Source organism: Lolium rigidum, chromosome 4, assembly GCF_022539505.1.
Source record: "Lolium rigidum isolate FL_2022 chromosome 4, APGP_CSIRO_Lrig_0.1, whole genome shotgun sequence".
Taxonomy (NCBI): Eukaryota; Viridiplantae; Streptophyta; class Magnoliopsida; order Poales; family Poaceae; genus Lolium; species Lolium rigidum.
This window is the reverse complement of record NC_061511.1, coordinates 73544933-73569458: the sequence shown is the minus strand read 5'-3', so window position 1 is coordinate 73569458 and position 24526 is coordinate 73544933. Positions and strand designations below refer to the sequence as shown.

The following is a 24526-nucleotide window of genomic DNA, read 5'->3' as shown; positions in this document are numbered from 1 at the left end:
AATAAGGCGCACACGCATTTCAAGACGAACTTTGACCATAAAAATTAAGCAACAAAATCTTGATTATATTATATGTAATTAGTATCGTTGGATTCGTATTGAAAAACACTTTTTAATGATATTAATTTCATACAAACACTCTTTATCTACTTCAACTAATTCTTGGTCAAACAAAAAACTCGTAAAACGAGGACGCCTTATTCCTTAAAACGGAGGTAGTATGCACGAAAGGACCAGCATATGGTAAACGTCTTGGACCGTTTGTGAGCAGGTGAATGTTAGACCAACAAGGTAAATTGCTTGAGCAGTACTACAGCAAACCATTCGCTGTTCAAACAGCCCTGTTCATGTTTCATCGGTGTGGTTCAGATCCGGTGCCCTCTCGGCTGGTCTCCAAATCGACACAAGGAAAATTCGATTTGTTGTCGCTGGCGTTAGCGAGGCCACAACAACACCCTGCAGCGACGCGGCGGCCGGTGACCATGGATCCAGAATATATCCACCCTGTTCTTATGTCAGATCGTATGTCCAGGATATATGGCGGGCGGTCTGGTGCTGATTCTCTTGTTTGTGGTGGTCAAGGCCGTGCTCGTTCTCACTCCGCGTCAGCCCGGTCCTCTACTGATTAATTCTTGGTCATTTATTGATTCCTCGGTCCGTTTTCTTGGTCGATCCAGACATGATCGGATGAAGGCTTGGAAGCCAGAATTGTGTATAAATGGTGAATGCTGCCGTGCGTGCTCTAGATTTGGAGTTAGGACTAACTAATTTTTCAAACACTATGTTAATGGTCGATGGAAGACAAATAGTTTGTCCTGATTTTTTTCCCAAGATCATTACACAGATTATTTGGTAAGGGATAAGCATGTTTAGTCTCTCAACTGAAATGGTGGAAGTACAGATGTTGTACTGCCGGTCTGTACCACCCGCACACGGCACACGTGATTCCCCGTCAAATTGCTCCACCGAAGTCCTCTGTAGCATACATGCATCATCCTGTTCCCCCATTTTCTGTGTGTCGTATCAGCTCTAAAATGGCCTAACTGGCCCACATGCCCAGAGAAAACGTGAGGACCAGAAAACGAGCTCATTTGAGCTCGGGATCAAAAACGCCATGTCCTGTATCTAGACATTAATTAAAACTTATATAGATATACCGTATACATATATCTAAACAAAGTTGAGTCAATTAATTTGAGACAGAGGGAGTAGTTATTATTTTTACAACAATATAATGGTATACTGCCTGGAATAGGTTGGTTCTTTGCATTGTAAGCTCTAAAATAAAAGCCGGAATACAATTGATAAACGGTATGTGCCTAGACTAGCTAATTTGGATGATCTTCATCCTGCCCGGAGATACTGAGTTGCGCTAGGTTGAAAGCATTAGAGTCAGTGCATGAGCCCTTGGTGGTTGCACGCTGCCACTTGTGGGAACTCAGCCACGACTGTATGTAAGGCACCTTCTTAGGGTTCCTATACTGATAGGACGTGTACTTGGTTATTTCAGCCATATCCTTGCCGAGGTCTGACAGGGTTTCGCTGTGTGTACCGTGACCCTCCATGGACAAACTCACCCTGTCGTCCCACAGTTGTTCCATGTCGTAAAGGGTCAGGCGCCGACCATGCGCGATCAAGGCCGACAAGCCCTTGGCAAGCCGGATCCGAGCGAGCTCCAGTGCCACCTCACGGTGGATGACTAACTCGCCGGCCGAGCATTCCTGCCTTGGTCGCAAGACAGACACGTCCGTGGCCGCAAGCTCCCTTCTCATGTCAAGGCTCTGGTACTGGCAGCCAATGGTCATGAGATTCTCCTCGCCCTCCGCGACATCCAGGTAGACGACGAAGTTCTTCCGTTCGCCGGCGTAGATGTCGTGGGTGTATATCTCACCAGATCGTTTGTCGGAGCTGACATGGTTACTGTAGCCGCCGGACTCGATCGATGATATAGTGACACCCTCGCGAGCTTCGAGGGTGATCTTGACCGTCGTTGCGGTGACCTTCCTGATGCTGGTGAGGAATAGCTCCAATGCATCCTTCATCTCGTACATGTCAAGCTGGTTCAAGAAGGAGTAGGTGCCGGAGGTCTTGTCCGCAATGTACTTCATCACCTCCGGGTCATGGCCCTGCAGACCAAAGGTGTGCACTGGGAATTCAGAGCTAATTTCCTGCGTGAGGATTGCCTCGTCATCGCCATGCGACAGAAACATGATGCAGCCTACGCGGCTGTTGCCCTTCTCCACTTCACGCCCCCTCAGAATCTATGTCCATGTAGAAATCAACACAAGAGGAATACAATTAGAAGCAGTAAAATCATACTCCGTATGATAAATTAATGTTGGATGCTATGTTTCGAAAACAAGGTAACCTGAGCTCCCTCTAGCAAACCGGCGCCCACATTTTTCGCATGCTCGGCGACCAGCCCCTTGATCTTCAGCCTGGCAACATCTTGACCTTGCTTGGACATGTACGTCAGCTCCATTAGGCGCTGCGAATGGGTACCCAACAATACAATTGAGAGCCGGTCGTTCTGTCCGAGCTTGTCGATAGCGATCGCCATGGCCTCCTTGATATCATTCACAGTCGACCTGGAAGACACGGTCCTGTTTATGCCAAACACTAGAACGACGTCCACGCCGGCGCGCGGCATCTCCTCCTGGAGACACCATGCCGGCACCATGATCTCCACAAGGATGGGGAACTTATTGCATGTCTCAGCAAACGGAATTGCTTCACTTCTGGAGAATGCATTTAACTTTACCTGAATTTTTTGTCATTCACCGTAATATTAGAGTCTGAGTAATCAAATTAGTGAATCCAAAGAGTGCCTGAAATACATAGGCTGCAGATAGCTTACCAAGTCTCCATGCATCCATAAAAATGCCTGCCAAGAAATAACAATGATGTCAGCGGTATGAACTGGCAATCGTGTATACTCTTTTAAAAAAAACAGAAGGCCCTTGGCCCAGCTTTATAAATAAAACGACGGATCACACCAACAAGTTCTGATACAACTCTCACACACAGCCATGACACTCATAAGTTTGATCCCCCTCGGATCCAGCCAAGCCGGCCTACAGCAAGGTATCATCAAGGTATCGAAGTACAAAACCCTAAAGCGGGGCGAATAGAAGTGAGATATGAAGCTCAGGCCCTAGTCCTCGCATGTAGCCTCCTGATCTCGAGCAGCGTCCACATATGCATGACTATGAGTTGAGTGGAGAGTAGCATAGACTTTCAGTACACTTTTTCTTGGACCGTGTGCTCGACTACTCGGGCTCGCCAGCATCTATCCCGGAGAGCCACGTCTCCTACCACGGCAACGTCAGCGGCATGCCGTCCGAGGTTTCCACATTTTTCGAAAAAGGGAAGCTCCAGCCCTATGCATTAAAGCGATGCACACATCTTTTATTTAATCTGTGGTTTCTATGACGTCGGCATTCCCTATCACTTGGGGATATTGGTGGTTCCTAGGCGATCGTGACTGGAATGGAGGGGATGGTGGGCTGGTGGCTTAGTTGGGTGTAGGCACGGTGGCAATGGAGGTGGTCGGTGACGTTCACTCTAGGATCAGCAGCTGAGGAGCGACAACAGTGGCAGCGGACGCCGGCAGTCGGAGCGGACGCTGGTGGGTAGGAGCTATGGACTTGCATCCAATCAGTAAACCAGACCGATAGAACAGACACTATCGCCTGGAACATCACCGCGGATGGTAGTACTCGGTGGCCTCCGCTGACGCCATGCAGCCCTTCGGAAGAATTAAGCGGCCTCATTTCGAGGAGGTGTGGCAAATTAGAGCGGAATGCAAGGTCAGATTTTTCTTCTAGCTCATGCTTCAAAACAGGAACTAGACCGTGAAACGGCTACGAGCGAGAGGCTTGCCACGCGATGTTGCATTTATGATAAGGATTTCGAGACCATGGCACACATTTTGCTAATGTGCCCCGTTGACAAGGAGGTATGGGCTCAGTTTCAACCCTTATACCCTCAGGAAGTCGGACTTGCTTCTACCTCCACCTAGATCAACAACGGGTGGATGAAAGTTTGGCGAGGCAAGCCAAGTGATCAGCAAAAGAATGAGGTTTCCTTGTTCATCTATGTTTTCTGGCACCTTTGGAAGGAGCGCGGCCGCAATATTTTCAGAGTTCATCGGTGCCAGCAACGGTGGTGCCCTTTTTAGTTAAGGCAGATTAGATTTGTTTAATGTTGGGCCATATCCCTCAACATGGAGGTCTGTTGGTGACCCAACATCAGCCCAAGAAGTTCAGCACGTATCAACCATTGATCGACGTTCGCATTCAATGGATTTGTTGCCTCTTTGAGAGGTAGATAAGAAGAAAACCCTAGCCATCTTTGGAGAAAAAGTGTGAGAGCAAGAAGCAAGCCAGAACGTGGCTCCTTATGTGCGAAGGTGAGATAACACACTAGAACACCACAACCAAGTGAGAAGAGATGAAGAAGGAAATGTGTTTTCTGTCCAGATTTCTGAGTTCTGACTGGTCTGTCTTCAAGCTGGTGGTTGGAGGCTCAAACATTCTTGGATCAGATCCAAACTAGATGAGCTTGTTCCTTACTTTGAGTAGTTCTATGTGGTTAGCTGGTTTGAGATCTGGGTCAGTGGAGAATCAGATTTACGAGGGGTTAAGTCAGTTTAGACTGCTGCAGTTTCAGCATAGAGTAGTTTTGGGAGACAAATAGTTTGGGCAGGTAGACAGTATCCGATTGAGCTGGTTTTCGATCAATATGTTGGGAACTCATATATCTTCATATATCTGCTTGTCTACTATTTTTTGTTGATTGGAACTATGTTTTAAGAGCAGTTTTCTGATTATTGAATAGGACAGAAACTGTGATATCTCTTCTTTGTTGTATTTTACCTCTTGTGGTTGTTGTTGTTGCCGATGGACCACAAGATCAAGTGTGTTGTAATCTCTAGATGTTCTAGAGAAGACTTTGTGCCAAAGTTGCTCATAGTGAAGCTTGCGTGGACCAGTTGGTCCACACCCGTGGTTTTTCCCCTCGCGTTGAGGAGGCTTTCCACGTAAATCTTTGTGTCACGTGTGCATGTTCTTGTGTTTGTTTTTCCATTGCATATATAGTGGTTGAATCTATCCTCGAGGTTTAGCTATTTAACAGAGGCATAGTGGGGTTGTTTATTATCCTCTCCGTTGTGCTCTGTTGATATAACAAAGTGGTATCGGAGCTAAGGTTCAGTTTGTACTCAAGTTTTAGGGCAATGTTAGTTTTTGAGCTGGGTGCATTTGCTCATGTGAAAGATGGAAGTGAATACCAACATAATGATATCATTTAATGATAAAAATTACCAAGATTGGAAGAGCAGGATGAAGGATTTGTATGTGAAGGAATGCTGGAAGCTGGTGTTCTCCACTGTGATGCCCGAGGATATGAAGGAAGATCAGTGAAAGGTACTTTATCTACAAGATTTTGGATTCATTCGACGGTGGTTCAATGACATTGCTTGGAACCACATCATTGATGGGACACATGCAGGCACCTTATGGAAAAAATTGGGCAAGTTGTATGCTCGCAAAGAAGGTACCAATAAGATGTTCTAGATCAAGAAATTGATGCGTTTGAGGTACAAGGAGGGCACTCCAATTGTAGATCATGTGAAAGAATTTCAAGACATTATAAATTAGCTATCTTCAATGGGGGAAACATTTAAAGATGAAGTGAGAGCCTTGCTTCTACTTGGCTCATTATCGGACACCTGGGAGACCTTTAAGGTTACCGTGTGCAATTCAACACCTAATGGTGTTATCACTTGGAACCTTGTGAAGACCAAGGTGCAAAATGAAGAGTCTAAAAAAATTCCTGATAAGAACAGCTCTGCTCACACAGAGGTGTTGGTGACTCAGTCACAGGGGAGAAGCAAGAGTACAGGTCTGAGTAAGGGTGAATAAAGAAGTAGAAGCAAATCAAAAGGCAAGTATGCTAATTTTGTGTGCCATCACTGCCATGGGAAGGGCCACACATCAAGCGGCAATGTGAACAATGGAATAAGGATAAAAAGAAAGAAAAAAGAAGCAAGTTTAGGGGGAAAATGATAGTGACAGTGAGGAAAGAATTACTGCAGTAGAGGAGATCATGTTTATCATGCATGAAGAGCATGATGGCAACATTGGTTCCACTGTTGAGGAGATACAATTAGCCTTGTAGATAATGATGAGATGAAATAAATATCGGACAACGGTGCTACCATATATGCTACATCTCATGGAGAGATATTCACAAACTATACATTGGGCGATTTTGGTGTTATGGAAATGGGAAACAATGATAGATCACAAATCACTGAAAATGATACGACACTAGTCCTCAAGTCGGTGAGGCATGTTGGGGCCCTATCACTCAACATTATCTCGGTGGGATTTATTGATGGAGATGGGTACTTGAGCAGATTTGGAAATGCAGAGTACAAGCTCACTAAAGGAAATATGATTGTTGATAAAGGTAACATGGTTTCAATTTTGTATCATGTTCATGCTAAGCTTTGTGCTGATTATGCCATTGCATTGAAGAAAGAAGGTGTATGTGCTTTATGGCACAAGAGACTTGGGCACATGAGTGAGAAGGGAATGAAAGTGCTAGTGAAGAAAAACTTGTTGAAAGTTGTTACTATCAAGTAATGTTCAGAACGTCTAGCAGGGAAATAATACATAGTTGCATTCAAGAGTCAGCCTCCTCACAAGAAGCCCAGGGTGTTGGACGTGGTACAAATGTTTGTAAAATATAGGTGAGGTCAATGGGTGGAGCAAAGTACTTTGCCACATTTATTGATGACTTCTAAAAAAATTGGGTCCATGTATTGAAGAGCAAAGATCAAGTACTAAGTGTTTTCAAGAAATTCAAAGTCTCAGTTGAGAGAGAAACTGAGAACAAGATTAACTGTCTTTGCACGGATAATGGGGGAGAGTATATTGGCCCATTTGATGCCTATTGCAATGAGCAGGGAATTAGACACCAATTTACTCCTCCGAAGATATCGCAATTGAATGGTCTTGCTGAGATGATGAACAGGACAATTGTGGAGATATTTATATGCTTGTTATCTAGTGCAAAGTTGTCTAAACATTATTAGGGTGAAGCTTTGTCGAATGCAATTTATCTTATAAATCTCTCACCAAGTTATCCATTGCAAGGAGATGTTCTAAGCATGGTCTTTTATGACAAGGAAGTCCCATATGAGCACCTAAATGTTTTTGGGTGTAAGGCATTTGTTCATATCCCTCGAGATGAAAGGTCAAAGCTTGATTCAAAGACACGACAGTGCATATTTCTTAGCTATGGAGGAGATATGTTCAGTTACAAGTTGTATCATTGAATAGAAAGAAAGGTTGTGAGAAGTCGTGATGTTGTGTTTGTTGAAGAACAAATAATTGAGGATATTGTGAAGACAAAGGATAAGGTTCGGGAGTCAATTCCGGTGGGTGTTCCTCCTTAGAGACAACAACAAGATAGAAATGATTCTGACCTAGGTCCTGTAGATTCATCTCACCATGAAGCTGAAGAGAATGATGCAGAAGATGTACAAGATGATGCACATGGTGTTGCAGGTGATTAAGATACTCCCCAGCAGCAAGGGTATGAAAATGCTGAAGAAAATGATCATGATCAGCAGGAAGCACCAACATCAGAGCATATCCACTTAGACACTCTAGCAGAGACCGTGTTCCTTCCAGTAGGTACGCGTCAGATCAGTATGTGGTGTTATTGCCTGATGGTTCAAAACCCGAGTGTTTTTAGAGGCAATGAAAAATGAGAACAAGGAGTGGAGCAAGAAAGTTCCTGGGTGTGTTTAGATGGATTCCTTGCACATGAATTCCTGCGTGTTTTTAGATGGATTCCTTGCATATGAATCATACTTATGAGTTGGTGAAGTTGCCTAAGGGCAAGAAAGTTCTGAAGAACAAGTGGGTCTATAGAATCAAGAAAGAAGAGCACACGCACATACAAGGTACAAGGCTAGGCTACTTATAGAAAGAATCAGCCAAAGAAAGGGTATTGACTTTGATGAAATACTTTTTTCGGTGGATAAAATGACATCTATCAGAATGGTCCTTGGCATGGAAACAAGTCTTATTTGGAGGTTGAGCAAATCGATGTGAAGACAACTTTCCTACATGGAGAGTTGAAGGAAGAAATCTATACGGAGCAGCCTCAGGGGTTTCTTGTTAAAGTCAAAGAAGAATATGTGTGCAAGCTAAAGAAAAGTATCTATGACCTGAAAGAAGCACCAAGACAATGGTACATGAAGTTTGAATCTGTCATGGGGGAGGAAGGCTACAAGAGGTGTAGCTCAGACCATTGTGTTTTTATCCAGAGGTTCTCCGGTGATGATTTTATCATGCTATTGCTCTATGTTGATGATATCTTGATTGTTGGAAAGAATGTCTCAAGAATTGCTAGACTAAAAAAAGAGTTGAGAAAAAGTTTTGCTATGAAAGACTTGAGTCCAACAAAGTGTATTCTCAGCATGAGAATTGAGAGAGACAGAAAATTCAACAAGTTGTACTTGTCTCAAGAGAAATACATTGAGAAAGTACTTCGTAAGTTCAAGATGAACAAGGCAAGAGAAGTAAGTTGTCCACTAGCTGCTCATTTCAATTTCAGAAAAAGCAATGTCTCTCCACTAAGAAGATGGAAAAGGAAATGCAGAATGTTCCTTATACATCAGCGGTTGGGAGCTTGATGTATGCTATGGTGTGCACACGACCTGACATTGCTCAAGCGGTTAGTACTTCCAGGAAGACCACATTGGGAAGCCGTGAAGTGAATTTTTGAGGTATCTTTGGAGCATAACAAATATAATTTTTTTTGCTAAGAAGCCAAAGCTATTTGCTTATTCGGATTCAGACTTGGCTGGAGATCTTGATGGCAGAAAGTCTACTTCAGGTTATTTGATTACCCATTCAGGGAGGAGTGGCATGGCGTGATATCCACCTAAGCAAAAAAAATGCAAGTTTTTATTCGAGGTCAAAGCATATTGAGGTACGCTATCATTAGATTCGAGATGTGTTGAATTCCAAGAAAATGCATATTGATAAGGTGCACACAAATGACAATGGGGTTGATATGTGCACCAAGGTGGTGACAAGCTGAAAGCTCGAGGTATGATGTCGGCTTGCCAGCATGACTATCGATAGGCAGTGAGATCCTCCATGATGTCAGGAGGGGGAGCTTGTTGGGCCATCCACATGGAGGTGTGTTGGCAGCCCAACATTATCCTAGGAAGTCCAACACGTATCAATCGTTGATCGAGGTTAGCATCCAATGGTTGTATTGCCTCCTTGAGAGGTAGATAAGGAGAAAACCCTAGCCACCTTTGGAGAAAAAGTGTGAGAGCAAGAAGCAAGTCAGAACGTGGATGTTGCATGAGAGGGTGAGAGAACACACTAGAACACCACAATCATGTGAGAAGAGAGGAAGAAGAAGGAGAGGTGTTTTGATCTGACCGGTTTGTCTTGAAGCTGGTGTTTGGAAGCTCAAACATTCTTGGATCGGCTCCAAACTCGATGAGCTTGTTACTTACTTTGAGTATTCTATCTAGTTAGCTGGTTTGAGATTTGGGTCAGTGGAGAATCAGATTTTAAAGGGGTTAAGTTAGCTCGAACTGCTGCAGTTTCAGCACATAGCAGTTTTGGGAAGGCAAGTGGTGTCTTGAGTTGGTTTTCGGTCAGTATGTTGGGAACTCATATCTCTGATTGCTACCAAATTTGGTGCTGATTAAATCTACCGCTTAAGAGTAGTTTGTTGATTACCGAAGAGGATAGAAACTATGATATCTCTACTTTGTTGTATCTTGCCTCTTGTGGTTGATGTTGTTGTTGTGGCCGGTGGGCAACGAACTGAAGTGTGTTATAATCTCTAGATGTTCTAGAGAAGACTATGTACCCAGGTTGCTCATAGTGAAGTTTGCGTGGACCGGTTGGTCCACACCCGTGGTTTTCCCTCATGTTGAGGGGGTTTTCCACGTAAATCTTTCTGACACTTGTGTGTGTGCTTGTGTTTGCTTTTTCTGCTGCATATCTAGTGGTTGAAGCTATCCTCAAATTTTATCTATTTCACACATGCATATTCAGGCTGTGAGATTGTCTATCATCCTCTCTGCTGTGCCATGCTGAACAGTTAACCCTAGCCTCGGAGAGACCAAAGTTGTAGCTGTTAGATTAGTTTTGTTGGGCGGCATGGGTCACTTCCATGGGTCACTTCTATAGTCGTAACCACATCTTTTTCCATCTTCTATAATGCATAAGCAGAGCACAACAGAGACAAGTGTATATACTAGTTTATGTTTATTGACCATACCCCTTTTTTGCGGAAGTATCTTTGGAAAGTTAATGTTCCTTTAAAGATAAAAATATTTATGTGGTTCTTAAGCGATAAGGTTTTACTTACTAAAGACAATTTAGCCAAAAGAAGATGGAATGGTTGTACAAAATGTGTTTTTTGTGGTGATCAGGAGACTATTGAGCATTTGTTCATCACTTGTCCTTTAGCTAAAATTCTTTGGCGTTCGATTAATTTTACTTTTGCTCTCCCACCTCCGACCAATATTACTAATATGTTTGGTAATTGGCTAAATGGAGTTGATAGACAATCAAAGGCTTTCATCCGTATTGGGGTCTCTGCCTTATGTTGGTCTATTTGGAGGACAAGGAATGATTTTATTTTTAACAAAAAACAATCTTTTCACTTTTTGCAGGTTATCCATATGGTGTCACATTGGGTCCAGTTGTGGGCTCTTCTGTCACCGGAGGGACAGCGGGATGCTATGGCTATTGGATGCACACGGCTCTAGATGGTCGCTCAGGATATCTTGTGCCAGGCTGGCTGGCGGCACAATAGACGGGTACAATGATGTGTAGTCCGTTTTCTTTTGTTTTCTTTCGCTGGTTGATTCTTGTATCAATTCTAGGCGATGCCTGAGATGTTTTAACCTTGTACTCTTAAAACTTTAATAAAAGGCCGTGTGCATCATCATGATGCAGAAGCCGGGGTTCCATTCCCCATTTCGAAAAAAAAAAACTAGTTTATGTTTATTACCCCATAGTGTATGACATCATATGAGTAGTATCAAATATTTCGTTATTAGGTTGTAGAGTTATTTCCTCTTAGCATGCGCTATGTTATGGTAACAAGATATGTTACCACAACCTGTACAAATAGGTGACATGATGGAGTGGTCTCTCTCTTTGTAGTTATGTGCTTAGATCCATATTGATTAATCTCCACTTTTGATATGTTACGGCTCTAAATTGATAAATCCTGGTCATCTTATGTCTTCTGTTTTAGTTATATAATAGATAAATATACATAGCATCCATAATCATTGATTGCTATAAATGTTCTTTGTTAACAAGAAATTTTACCTTGTCAATCTCAGTTTCAGTTTCATTCAGTTTATCGATGATATCCACTATACTGGGCCTTTTGTGCCTATCATCATCCATGCAGCTCAGTGCTATCCTGGTGCATATTTTCACTTGCTTGCAGTATGCTTCTAGTGGCCAGGAAGAACTCCATGTTGCCAACATGTTCCTCCAGTTTTCACATACCTGCGAAATCGAGTATAAGGCTAGAACGGTAATAAATGTAACCACATTATAATATATATCTGTATATATAAGTGAACTATTGATCTAATTTTTGGAAAGGAATAAATACTATTGCATACTTGATCAATAAACTCTTGACGCGCCATTTCAGAATATTTGGCAGGGCCTCCTGGCCCTGCGATTATCTTTGTCATCACAACACCCAGGCTGAATATGTCAAACTTCGTCGAGATTATTTTCTTTGAAAGGAATTCTGGGGGAAGATATCCACTTTGCATGGCAGAGAAAAACATGACAGATACAATGAATATGTATGTGTAATTACATTTTTCTTCATTAGAAAGTAAATAGTCTGCATAAGGCTTTAACTTACAGTGTTCCTGTAGAATCTTCTGTTACCATGGTTTCTTTACTGTCATAGAGCGGGCTCAGACCACCAAATCCTGTCAGTTTTGGTAACATGTTCTCATCTAGTAGTATATTATCGGGTTTTAGGTCCAAATGGTATAGGGGTTCTTCTAATCCTTCGTGAAGGTATTCTAAACCTTTGCAGATCTGCTTGATAATTTCATACCGTGTCTGCCAGTCAAGACCATGTAATTCATCTGCAAATGCAAATAAATTAAGGGTGTTGGTGAATTCAAAATCTACACAACTTTCTCTTTGGATGCTAAATTGTTAAGCAGCATATAAACTCAAAGTTTAGTACCATTATACCTGAAAGATGCTTTTGAAGGCTCCCATTTTTCATGTACTGAAAGCAGAGTGCTCTGTATTCTTTGTGAACAAATTTTTTTTTCCCCTTGTACTCAATAGGTTCCCGTTGTGTTTCATAGCAGTACCCAGCTAAGGGTACAATGTTTTGATGGTTGAGCATCATAAGGTTTTCAAACTCTCGTTGGAATCGTGTGTCGGTCTCTGCATGTGAGCCATTGCGAATTAACTTCACGGCAATCTCTTCTCCGTTGTTTTGCAATCCCTACTCAAGAATTATCATCAGCATTCAATCATATTTGAAAGTTAGAGAATACACGTAGAATTGTAAAAGGATACATTTAGCTTTTTCTATATTTTATATGGCCTCATCAAAATGTTAGCACAACAGAAACAAGGTCGGAAGTTGTCCAGTCAGCAGTTAAGCAACGTATATTGTCTGACACACTGGAGTATACAAAATTCGAAACCAAACATGACCAGCTCGAAGGAACTTACCCTGTAAACTTCTCCATATGTCCCTTTTCCAATTTTACGGTCCTCAGAGAAATTATCTGTCATCTTTTGAAGTTGCCGAATAGTTAGTTGTGTTAGCTCAGTAGCTTCGCTTGTCTTCGTACTTAAAGTCATAACTTCATCCTGTGACTTTCCACGCGTGGTCCTGTGTACTCTTACAAACCAAAAGTCTTCAGCGGAGCAAATTAAAGAAAATATATACTAGCACGTAAGACAATTTAAAGTAGGTGTCAGATTTAAAGATTTGTTTTTGCAAAAGAAGAGATTGGGTGCAAAATTAATTCACAAACAAAGGCACATACGTATTTTAATTGTTCTGCTATTGGACACTTGGCCCTCAATACTACTTCCTTCGTCCCATAATATAAGATGTTATTACAACCAATACATGATTTAGCAGATTACAATAACACATAGGGATGGAGGGAGTATTTCCCAATTGTACCTACTTATTTTTGGTTTTATCGTTGTGGGTTGTTTCAGTCCCTTGTTCCACGCATTTCTTTCTTCAGACATTCAGTACCACGCACCAAACAAAATCCACTTAGATTCCTAGCATGGCGCTACGGTTCTCCTAGTCCGAGGAAAAGATCTCTTTTGATCGATATCACTGTGACGATAAGTTCATGGTGAGCGAGATGCTGCTGACATTCGTGCTGGAGCTGATGGACTGTTGCGTCTAGCTGCGGCGGGTGCTGGAGATTCTTCATCAGGAAACGCCAGGCGCGTTGATCTACCTCGCCTATGTGACAAGGAATCCGAAGATGCTGATGCTGGGATCGCTTCTTGATGGGAAGATATCTTCGCCGTTGATGGTAGCAGCAAGTTGCTTTTGGGAAAAAGTTTGCTCCTGTTGTGCGTGCCGTTGGCTTAGCGTGTTACTTACCACCTCCTTTGCCGTTTGCTGGAGGTTTTTACTGTGTTCTATCTGGGCTGTAACTATATCTCTCTAAACGTTAGCATTAGGCGGCGCTTCCCCCCTTTGCTTTTTACTTTTTCTGTTGGATGTTGTATTTTCGTTATCTTATGGTAATGAAAATTCGATCCCCTTGGTGGATCGTGTGGAAAAGAAAAGAAAAAACTGTGACGATAAGTTTGTTCTTGCATTTAGGACCAGGCCCCCAGGGAGAGTAATAGACAAGCTAAGTAACAGAAAGTTCCCCTCCCATGGGGATGGTGGTGCCCAACTCTTAACAGGCTCTGATGAGCAGTTCGAGGACATAGGTGTGACGATAAATAGGAGGTGAACCCACACTCCTCATTGGCCACTTTGGCAGGCTTCGTCGAGTGTGCTCGCGCTCTGGATGATAAACGGGTGTAGACTTTCGATCTCGAAGGTCTTAGGTCATGTTCTTCCAGGACAGATGGGTATGGAAGTTGGCATTCTCATGGGTTTTCCTGTGATCAGGTATTCAGGTGGTTAGGCAACCTATTCCTTCATTTAGGGAGGAACTCGTGCTGATTTTTGTGAGCATCCAGTCATTACCATGAACACATCCTGATTCCCATATCCTGATTATGTGAGTTAATGCTTTACTTTATTATTGTGTGAAGCTTCCCACCCAAATTACCCTCCAGAGAATAGCACATTCAGTTTAAGAGCATCAGTTGGAAAAAAAAAAAGACATTTTGTGGAATGAATAAAAAAATATGTGCGAATGTTGTCCTAGATGAAGAATTTGATTCACTACTTTGGACACTTTCTTCCTCTAGTGCTTTAAGTCTGTATTTGTTTTACACTGCAATGAAAACTATGTAGTTATACCCTACAAACTTTTATGGAAGGTTAAATTCCACCTCTGTGTCAAAACAATGTTATGCCTGTTACAAAACCTTGTTACAAATCCCCATAATAGTTGGTTTATATTAACTTGCGGGGATTTGTAACAAGGTTTTAGTCTTTTAGACCATGGAAATTTAAGGTGTATACATAGTACATGGCTCTAGTTCGTGGGATATGGAAAAGACACGAACATGATGTCATTAAACCAAGAACTTGGTTGCCCCTAAAAAGATTGAATGCATGTCATAGTTGTCATAGATGTAAAGGACATTTTTTTTCGAATGATCTAAGCACTTGCTAGGAATCTCGTGAAATTGAAGTCTAGGAAATTAATCCGTTGGAATCTTGGAGGACTCATTTTCTGGATGAAATAAACTCTATACACAATTAATTGCAAATGAGGTTGGCCTACAAAGGAACACTTCAGAAAAAAAATCTTAGGACCTGAATCCTTTGGATCCAAACACTTCCACAGGGAAAAGTTAATAAGATTTGTATCCCAAAATTTCTATGGCACTCCTACGTCTTAGTTATGAATGAAGCATGACTGATATTTCTTCTTCCAGGCTACTGGTTGGAGACATATTAATAGGACTGCAAATGCATTACTGTTGTTAGGCTTGGGATACCATAGCATGAGTTTTCTTTCTTAATTTTTTTATATTATTTTTCGCTGTGTGCATCCGTACTGCCATTAGGGTGTTGCGTTGTTGTAGAGGCTGGATGTAATTGGTATCTTTTCATATTAATATATTCTCTTTATCGAAAAAATATTTAGCGGACCGATCTTTATCATTTTTCTTTGGTTGATTTTTGTCTCAACCTTAGTGGATCCATGATTGTAATGATTGAATTATATACTCGTACGTTGCAATAAAAATACAGCTGTGTACATCTATTGATGCAGAGGCTGGGGCGTGGCTCCCATTTCGCAAAAAAAAAACAATGATGTGTTCATTACCTTGTCCGTCCGTGATCACTGCGGTCATTTTTGAACTCTTCGACCAAAGATTCAGTCTCATTCAGTTTCTGGATGATCTCCAGTATACTGGGCCTTTTGTTCCTATCAGTCTCCATGCAGCACACTGCTATTTCAATGCATGTTTTCACTTGTTGGCAATATGCTTGTAGTGGTCTGGAAGCGTGCCATTTTTTTCGCAACCTGTTCCTCCATTTTCTCTGTACCTACGAAAATCAAAGTGCGTCGAGGTAGAATAATAAATCCTCAGTCTGAAAATTGTAAAGGCTTATTTTCTTTAACACATGAATGGTCAAGAAAATAACTACTCCTACATTACTCCTATATACTCCTACATATCTGGTGAACGCATGCATAGGTACCTCCACAGCCGCTGAATAAAAAGGACTTTATCCAGGGTATTTCCTAGATGTTGTTTTAGAACGCGAGTACTCAATCTTTTTGTTTGGATCTCGTGTAAGTGGAACAAAGATCCAAACAACGACCCAAGCAACAACGGAAAGCACAGCAGTTGCCCGACAGAATCAAGCAATCCCGTCAAGCAGCTCATGGGCTGGATACTCATTCTGGGGCCCCAAATTTTGTGATTAGCAATCTTCATCATAGGACGTATAACGAGTGTATAATCAAGCATTAGACAGTCAAAAAGTATATATCATTTACTCCTTTCTCAGAATCTGGGCACACACGCATAGCAACTTTTGGCAGGCATAGGACTCGCTGCTCAGTGGTTGGGACTCTAATCGTCTGGGACTCTGGGTGCAGTTCCTTGATCTCCACCATTACGTTTTTCTTCTACTGCAACTACCAACGATGGGTAAAAAAATCTGATACTGCGTTCTAAGCATAATAAAAGTTACTCAATTTCATAGGAAGCGGAATATATGACGCACCGAAATTTTTAGTATCCAAGAACAATTAGATATATAGCACTTCTGAAGTTCGAAAAAAAGATATGTAGTACTTCTGTATGGGGTAATTTCTGTGTTAAGTGTTCCGGTCACTGTTGCACTGGCAAGGAAAAATAATTCTAATTAAAAAATTTGATACTTATGTCCTACTATTAACAATGAATACTTAATTTTCAGCATGTTTGATTGACTACATAAGTACATATGATAGTGATACAAATATTTTTCTCTGCAATTGCCTTTTTAAGGAAAACGCGCTTTGCGTCCTCTGGGTGTGTGACCATTGGATGTGCGTCGATATATGTCGCTTTTCGTGGACCAACCAACCAGCCCAACGCCATGTTTCAACAACCTTATCCCCTCCCTGCTGACCTCATCTTCTCCGCCACCAGCCAGCCCCCCTGCCGGCGTTGTCGTGGGGTCACCACGGAAGATGCTACAGGGATAGCTTGAGAGAGTCGTGAGACAGGGATGACATAGACATCTTCAGATCGAGAAAGACAAGGGATTTTACGTAGGTTCGGCCCCTCTAGAGAGGTAAAGACATACTTCATGCTAGAGTTTTAGGGGGGGGTGGGGGGGTCCCGAGTTGGCTACGGCGGCAGGGAGAATACAAGGGCTCAGGCGTTGGGCGTAGAGCGTAGATTAGGGTGAAAAGTGTCCCCTTCTAGGGTTTCAACCGAGGGTTTATATGGACACCCTCAGTTGGGGTTTACACAGATAAGACCAATTTTTCTAGGAACTCGGACTCCGACTGCGTGTTAAGCTTCTTCCTTGGTCCTCTGCGAGTCCAGTCGTCACCCCCTGCGTTTTGGGCTGGCTTCGTATCTCCTAACACGGCAGGCGACTCACCTTCATGGCATACCTTGTTATGCATATCTCCACCAGTAGTCCCCGAGTGTGCCAGGGACATGGTGTCAGCTTCGAGTGTCGAGTCGGCTTTGGGCGATTCCGGCACAAAGCCGTCGGCGAGTCATTAGTGAACTCCTGAAACAAAGAGGCAACCACGAAGTAAAGATTGCCCCGCCAAAGCTCAGTTGATTTTGGTCACGTCAATGGAAAGTGGTCACTATGCCACGCAACATCGACTCCCTCAGAATTAAGTCACAAAAACTTCGCCAGATGCAGTCGCTCCAGAAGGAATCGGACGGTCCTTTTGTCGAGTAGTTATTGTCGTCTGACATATTCCTGTGTTAAGTCAGTCTGATGGGACTAGACGCAGAGTCGTCTCGGGACAGAGCAAGTGCATTCATATTCATGTGATGGGACTGATCGGAAATCGGTGCCGTAGACGTGGAGCGATAAGCGCCGGCGAATTTCCGGCACGTTCGCACGGACTTCCAACCGCCGCCGCGCACGACGGGGGCAGCGAGATAATTCCCTGCCCACCTAGTTAAGGCAACTAGATCTGTGTGTGAGTGTGCTCATTGTTCCCACTTACTCTTCTTCCTTGCGCCGCCACCATTGCCGCACCTTCAAGCTTCGCGCTTCCCTCAAACAGAAACCGAGAGCAAGGCTTACATGGCGATCAAGGGCGTGTGGTGCCACTCGAAGATAAGGGCGGAAATGTTGCTTTCGTACATCTCTTCAGGGATCATCCTCGAGGTAAATATCAATTGGTGGCGGATCCCGAGCGACGAAGAGGTGTCAGCTCTACATAGGTGAGTTCGTGGTATTCTTTGAGTTTCCTGGACAATAACCTCTCTTTTCAGACCTCCCACTTCCTGTGGCGGTTCCTCACCTTTTATAAAATCAAACTCATAGATCTAGGACCCCATAGCCCTCAACAGATTAGTCTCTTTGTCGCCGTTTGAGAAGGCTACTTAGGATGTCCACCGTATTTGCCTCTGTGGCTTGCCATTTTCCACGGTACAGTCACCCATGAGATCCTGAAGGGTCCCATGGTAGTCGTAGGGGGGGGGGGGAGAGTCTAGGGCAGGGAGTCGTTCATCGACTTATAGAGGTGCTGAAGAAGGCGCAATCTATGTGGTGCAAATACTAGTTCTACATAAGGAGGCGACTCACAGTGGCTAGAGTCTATGCTCCAATACACGTCGTAGAGGAACGAGCCCCACAACCTGCGAATGGAGAGTCTTCCCAAGGACTAGAAGGAAATTGTTAAGGCTATGAGAGTTTGCCTTGTCGGGCAAAAGACTGTAGGCCCGGAGGGAATAAATCTGTACAATTGCTCGACATCTCGGTGACTCACCCACCTTCGTACTTGTGCCTACTTGATGTGCGAGTATCAAAGGCAGAGCAACCCGGCGTGGACGACTGCGATGGAGTGACCACTCGCGGACTACTCCAGGGTCATGAAGAAGATCACGATGGCCAAGTTTACCACCTTCAACGAGCATTGCTATCATGCATAGAGGAGAACCAGGCTCCCGAGGTAAGAACCGATGGTTTTGCAATTGTTGTTGATACTTTCAAATGGTGAGAACTTCTGACTCGTCCATTGTTTACATACTTGGGCCTGCCTCATCTCCCAGCAGATGAGCCAGAAGTCTGGTGCGAGGCATCAGAAGAAGAAACCGACGAAGAAGAGGAGGAAACCAGCGGTAGAGAGTAGGAGGATGAGGAGGAAACGGAGTCGGACCGAGAGCCCGCGGCCCGCACTCGTGGATATAAAAAGGGACATCGCGGCTTCTACCTTGTCAGCCCAAGAGGAGGAGGCCGCCTCCTCTCCGAAGAAGAAGAACCCCTCTCAACTCACGGAGGGGGAGAGGTGCAAACGGATGAAGCAGGCCTCCATCCTTGACATGGAGCCGATTGGAGTCTGAATTGCTCCATGGGAAAGGTGTTGGAAGTCCACGAGCCGATCGGTGGCGGATTGAAGACGTTGCCGCTCTTGAAGTAAGGATATTTATCTCTAATTTTCTTTGTTTCTTCTTTTATATTATTCTAATGAAACTTATGTGCTCTAGGATCAAGCCCAAGACGATGAAGAAATCGACGGCGGCTAAGGAGTCAGCTGTGGACATGGAGTCGGCAGCAGGCAAGGAATTGGAGGCGAAAGAAAGAGGCCAAAACAAAAGAGTCGTGGAGGTCAACCCTTCCCCCTTTCTCTTCAAGGCCAACGGCTAGCGCCTCCACCAAGGTGTCAACGACTGACTTGGAGCAGGAGGTGGGCAAGAAAAAATCACCGACGTCGAAGAAGATCCTAGAGAGGGAGGTGGAGAAGCAGTAGTCGCTGCCGGTGAAGGAGACCGTGTTAATCACCTCTGATAGCGAATTAGCAGCGACCGACAGTGCTGAAGCGTCGCCTCTTCCTTCAGTCAAATTTAGCGAGCTGCATCACCCGCTGGGAAAGCCCATGAGGTAAGTCCTTGTTGTTTCTAGATTATGCATAGTAGTAGTAATCCCTGAGGCTCAAGTCCTCTTGTAGAGGTCACTTGAGGCCCCATAGCTGCACGACCCTATGTCTTGTGTTTTCTTTTAATAGCGCACCGTGAAGTTGGCCAACCCAGAGGTCGAACGACTGACACGTGAGCTGTCTCTGGCGATGAAGAGGAACGACCAGTTGGAGGTTGCATCGAGTAAGTACTCCAAAATCCCCTAGGTGTAGTTGGTATTTATTATAGCGACTAATCCGGAATTTGTTTTTAGAGAAGAATGTGAATGAACTCACCAAAGAATGTGAAGGCTATCTCCCCACCAAGGAAGTGCACGCCAAGATGCAGGAGATGGATGAGAGGTACAACACCAGCTTCAAGGCTTGGGAAGACGTGAAGATCAAAGTTGCCAAGTGGAGGGAGAAATTCTCCACCTTGGAGGTGAAGATGGAGGGAGAGCGCAAGGCGATTGAGTCGACGAGCACTAGCCTTTAGACTAGCGCTTAGTTGCACCGCCGAGGGAAGTCAAGCTAGTGGCCCCTCTGCCTCCCTACTCGGTCCTAATCTCAATCGTTAAGGCGATTGCAGATTGGACTAGGCCCTACCTGGCGTACCTGGACAACCAGACCCTTCCAAGGGATGAAATGGAGTCGCGACAAATTGTGCGTCGTGCTAAGTCATTCGCCATCATCAACAACGTGATCTACAAGCACAGCATGACCGGCGTGTTCCAGCGTTGTGTGTCGCCCAAGGAGGGATAGAAGATTCTTTACGATATCCATGTTGGGGAATGCGGCCATGCCGACGCCCCTCCCTTCTTTGCGGCAACCCACAATGCCGCCCCTCTGTTCCCCTATGCAAACGATAATGTCGCCCCTCCGTTTCCCTCCGCAAACCATAACGTTGCCCCTCTGTTCCCCTCCGCAAACCATAATGTCGCCCCTCCATTCCTATATATGCAATTTAGGTTAGTCAGAGCATCCATATGTGCGTGCTTCATAGTAACCCTAGTAGCGTTTTGGGGGTCGGTTTTGTTTTTGGGCTTACATTGGCTGTTCTAAAAATAGCCAGCGTGTTTTTGAGTCCAATAAAATCGCTGGCAACCCATGTCGACTCCTGCGCGGAAGGATCAAGTTGGGGTCACCGGCACTCCCAACCACGCAGGATTTCACCCCACAGGGCCCTCTTGGCATCCAAACCCGTCCATTCATCATCCGCCCTGGCCTCTTCTGATCGGCCTCCCACCCCTCCATCGCCATCACTGTCGTCTCCGCCTCCTCCCTCGTGCTTGACCTTTGCCTGCCCACCCAAAACCGCCGCCGTATCCAACATCGACAACTCTGCCATCTCGCACTGCCAGGTTGCCGAAGCTACCGTCGGCATCGGTGTCTCCCCGGCGCCCACCGCCCACAAGATGTTTGGCGGATTGTCGCGATGGATAGCGACGATGAGATGATGACGTAGCTGTTCATGCAAGAAGAAGCCAATGCCACCGCCGAGCGGCAGCAACAGTTGCTAATGTTGGCCAACCTTCTCCACCTTCGCTAGCACCTGCTCGCCGTCAGCATGCCTCGGCGTGGCGGTTTGAGGGTTGGAAAGGACCCAAACAAGGACTGGCGTCGGCAAGCCAGCACACTGGTGCTTGACACTACGACTACTTCGCTTACAACGCAATACATATGCCAAAGGATTTTCGCTGCTAATTTAGGATGAACAAGGAGCTGTTCATGAAGATTGTTTTCGGCGTTAGAGAGTATGACTCATACTTCATGTACAAGAAAGACCGCACCGGCTTGTAGGGGTTATCATCGGTTCAGAAGTGCACCGCTACTATGCGTTATCTTACATACATAGCTCCCCCAGATGCATCCGATGAGTATCTGCACATGGCCGAGTTGACATGCTTGAGACTATCTATAGGTTTTGTAGGTTAGTGGTTGCAGTGTTTGGGCCCGACTATTTGAGGGCATCAAATGAAGAAGATACAACTCGGATCCTAGCACAAAATGCAGCGAGAGGTTCTCCTCAAATGTTGCAAAGTATCGACTACATGCACTAGGGTTGAAAGAATTGCTCATTTGCTTGGCAAGGGCTCTACAAGGGGCACACTAGCCCAGTTTGTTGCTTTACTCTGGATGCATGAAGAAATCCGAGATGCAGGTGTTCATACTCAACTACAAAATGATCCAGTAGAGAATTTTTGGGTGCGGAGAGAAAACGGCCCATGATTCCGACTTGTTGGATTGCAATTTATTTGATTGATGTATGGATAATAATTCTGTGTTTTCAAACTATTTGTGTGAAATAGATTGTGTGTTTTAGAAACTGTAAATACGCTTTAAATTATTGTTTAAACTATGCTAATTTTATAATTTGGTGACAAAGAAAAATCATTGGGGGGAGGGGGGGCGTGGCCGTATGGGGTGCGCCGATGCGGGACGACTTCTAGCTGCACCATCATCAGATGGTCTATCGTTTTTCTGAATCATATGTATGTAGACGCATTTTAATGTGTCTGTTTACTTATTTCAGTTTGTATGTGCTTCATATTAAAATATCTAGAACATCTTATAATTCAAAACAGGAGAAATATTTATTTAGCGCTGAGTGAAAGTAACATTTAATTATTTTTCAATGGAATTTGCAAAGAATAGCATGATATTTTCTTAATCACGATGACTAATCTATTTTGCGAAGTGGAAATAGCCTTTCTTACTTGATCAATAAACTTCATGTAAGACATTTCATCCCTTCTGGAGGGGCCTTCAGGCCCAGCAATTATCTTAGTCATTATGACACCCAGGCTGAATATGTCAAATTTCTTCGTGACCTTTCGTCCGAATAGGTACTCCGGCGGCATATATCCACTGTACATTGCAGCATAAATACCACAGGTACAATAGTAGTTAGTATCATATTCCAGTTTATGACACACACAAAAAAACAAATTTGATGACGAATTCACTTGCCGTGTGCCTATAACACTTGTTGCGGTCATAGTTAGTTCTCCATCAAAGAACTTGGACAAACCAAAATCGGCTAGTTTTGGCATCATATTCTCGTCCAGCAATATGTTGTCAGGTTTTAAGTCCAGATGGTAAATTGGTTGTTCGGATCCTTCATGAAGGTAATGTTGACCCTCGCAGGAGCCCTTTATAATTCTGTAACGCATGTCCCAATCAAGTCCATCATCTTCCTCTGCATATTTAAGCAAATAGTGTCTCTGAAATGAAAATATAGACACACCTCTTTTGTCCACATACTAAATATATACTCCATGTAGCATGATGTTAAGTGGAGAAGCACCATACCAGTAATATACTTTGCAAGGCTCCCATTTCCCATGAACTCGAAGCAGAGAGCCCTGTGTATCTCCTCCACAAAGATGGTTTTTCCCTCGTGCAATCTAGCTTTATGTTGTGTGTCGTAGCAGTAGCTAACTAACCTTACAACATTGTGATGCTCGAGCCTCATAAGGTTTTGGAACTCCCGATTGAATTCCTCATCGTCAGTTCCTGGCATCTTGTTATGGAGCAGCTTCACAGCAATCTTTTCTCCATTAGCACGCACCCCCTATACAGGATCGGTTGTGCTCCATAAAAGTTATCAAATTTGTAGTACAGAAAATATACTTACTACTTAACGCTATAATCAGGTACGCGCGTATACACGGTTAGAAATCAAACAAGCCATGTTACCTTGTAGACCGTTCCATACGCGCCTTGACCAATTTTCCGCTCCTCGGAAAAGTTATCAGTGATTTGTTGTAATCCTCGGATTGTTAGACTTGCTGCGTTCTGTAGCTTGCTAGCCATGTTACTGTCTCTGCTGCTGCAAAATAAAATCTTTCAGGATGAGCAGATAATATATTTTCGTAATATTGTACCTGTTCATTTCTCGGAATGCCCTCCAAGTTCAAGTTTGCAGGGACGTACAATTAACAGGAGCAAAAGCTAGAACGAACAAGATCAGATCGGTTCACCACTAACAAGAGAGGAGATCGGATCATAAAGAGCGGACATAAGATTCAGATATACTAAGAGACATCAGGATCTCAAAGGTATAGTTCGGGAATCTAAGAGACATCAGGATCTCAAAGGTGCAGTTCAGGAATCGAGCATGATCAACCCCAGAGAATAACATAGGTCGTAGGGTTAGGGTACTTACTTGGAGCTGGAAATGGAGCTGGAGCTGGAAATGGAGCTGGCGCTGGAAATGGAGATGGAGCTGAAGTTGGAGCTCGAAACGGAGATGGAGCTGAAGCTGGAGCTGGAGGGATGGTCTGCCTGCGAGTCTCCATCGGAGGTAGGAGATGCCATTTCCATGGTCGTCGACGGGAGGATGGCGCAGAAGCTAAGACGATGTGATCCAGCTTACTGAAGTTATGGGCAAATGGCAGTGAGATGTGGATCAAACTGCAGCTACATTAAGTAGTAACATATATATCTGAACCGCTCAACATGCAGCGTTGTCAACGCTCGGGTTTGAGCTGGTGGTCTGGTGGAGATAGTCAAAGCTCATACCGTCATACGTAGTAACGAGGAAGGCCAGCAACTTGTTTTTTATTTATTTTGACAGCAGCAACTAGTTTAGTCTGGGAGACTTGCAAGAGCGGGTCTCTCTTTGGTCTTTTTTCTCTCTATAATATAACGGGGTTTGTAGTGGATGATTAATCTCGGTGTGCCAACCTGGCTGTGCACATCATTAAA

General features: G+C 44.0%; 1 protein-coding gene across 1 annotated transcript; it reads right to left on the bottom strand.

Moving 5' to 3' along the window:
* Positions 1-1328: 1328 nt before the first annotated feature.
* Positions 1329-23632, bottom strand: LOC124647238 (receptor like protein kinase S.2-like). The gene is made up of 13 exons (XM_047187204.1): positions 23516-23632; positions 23129-23390; positions 22787-23015; positions 22534-22684; positions 15554-15777; positions 12792-12963; positions 12297-12558; positions 11953-12184; positions 11699-11849; positions 11394-11579; positions 2858-2884; positions 2369-2761; positions 1329-2261 (listed from the first exon to the last, which is right to left on the bottom strand). The coding sequence occupies exons 1-13, from the start codon at positions 23630-23632 to the stop codon at positions 1329-1331; spliced, it is 3339 nt and encodes a 1112-aa protein (XP_047043160.1).
* Between the last annotated feature and the right edge of the window lie 894 nt (positions 23633-24526).

What these genes read in the sequence shown, in the direction of transcription:
- LOC124647238 (XM_047187204.1), bottom strand. Translation starts at nt 23,632, where the DNA reads ATGGCTAGCAAGCTACAGAACGCAGCAAGTCTAACAATCCGAGGATTA. An exon ending in CGTATGGAACGGTCTACAAG is followed by an intron (nt 23,391 to 23,515) that starts GTAACATGGCTT and finishes GATCCTGTATAG; the next exon opens with GGGGTGCGTGCTAATGGAGA. An exon ending in AGTGATCACGGACGGACAAG is followed by an intron (nt 12,964 to 15,553) that starts GTAATGAACACA and finishes TTGGTTTGTAAG; the next exon opens with AGTACACAGGACCACGCGTG.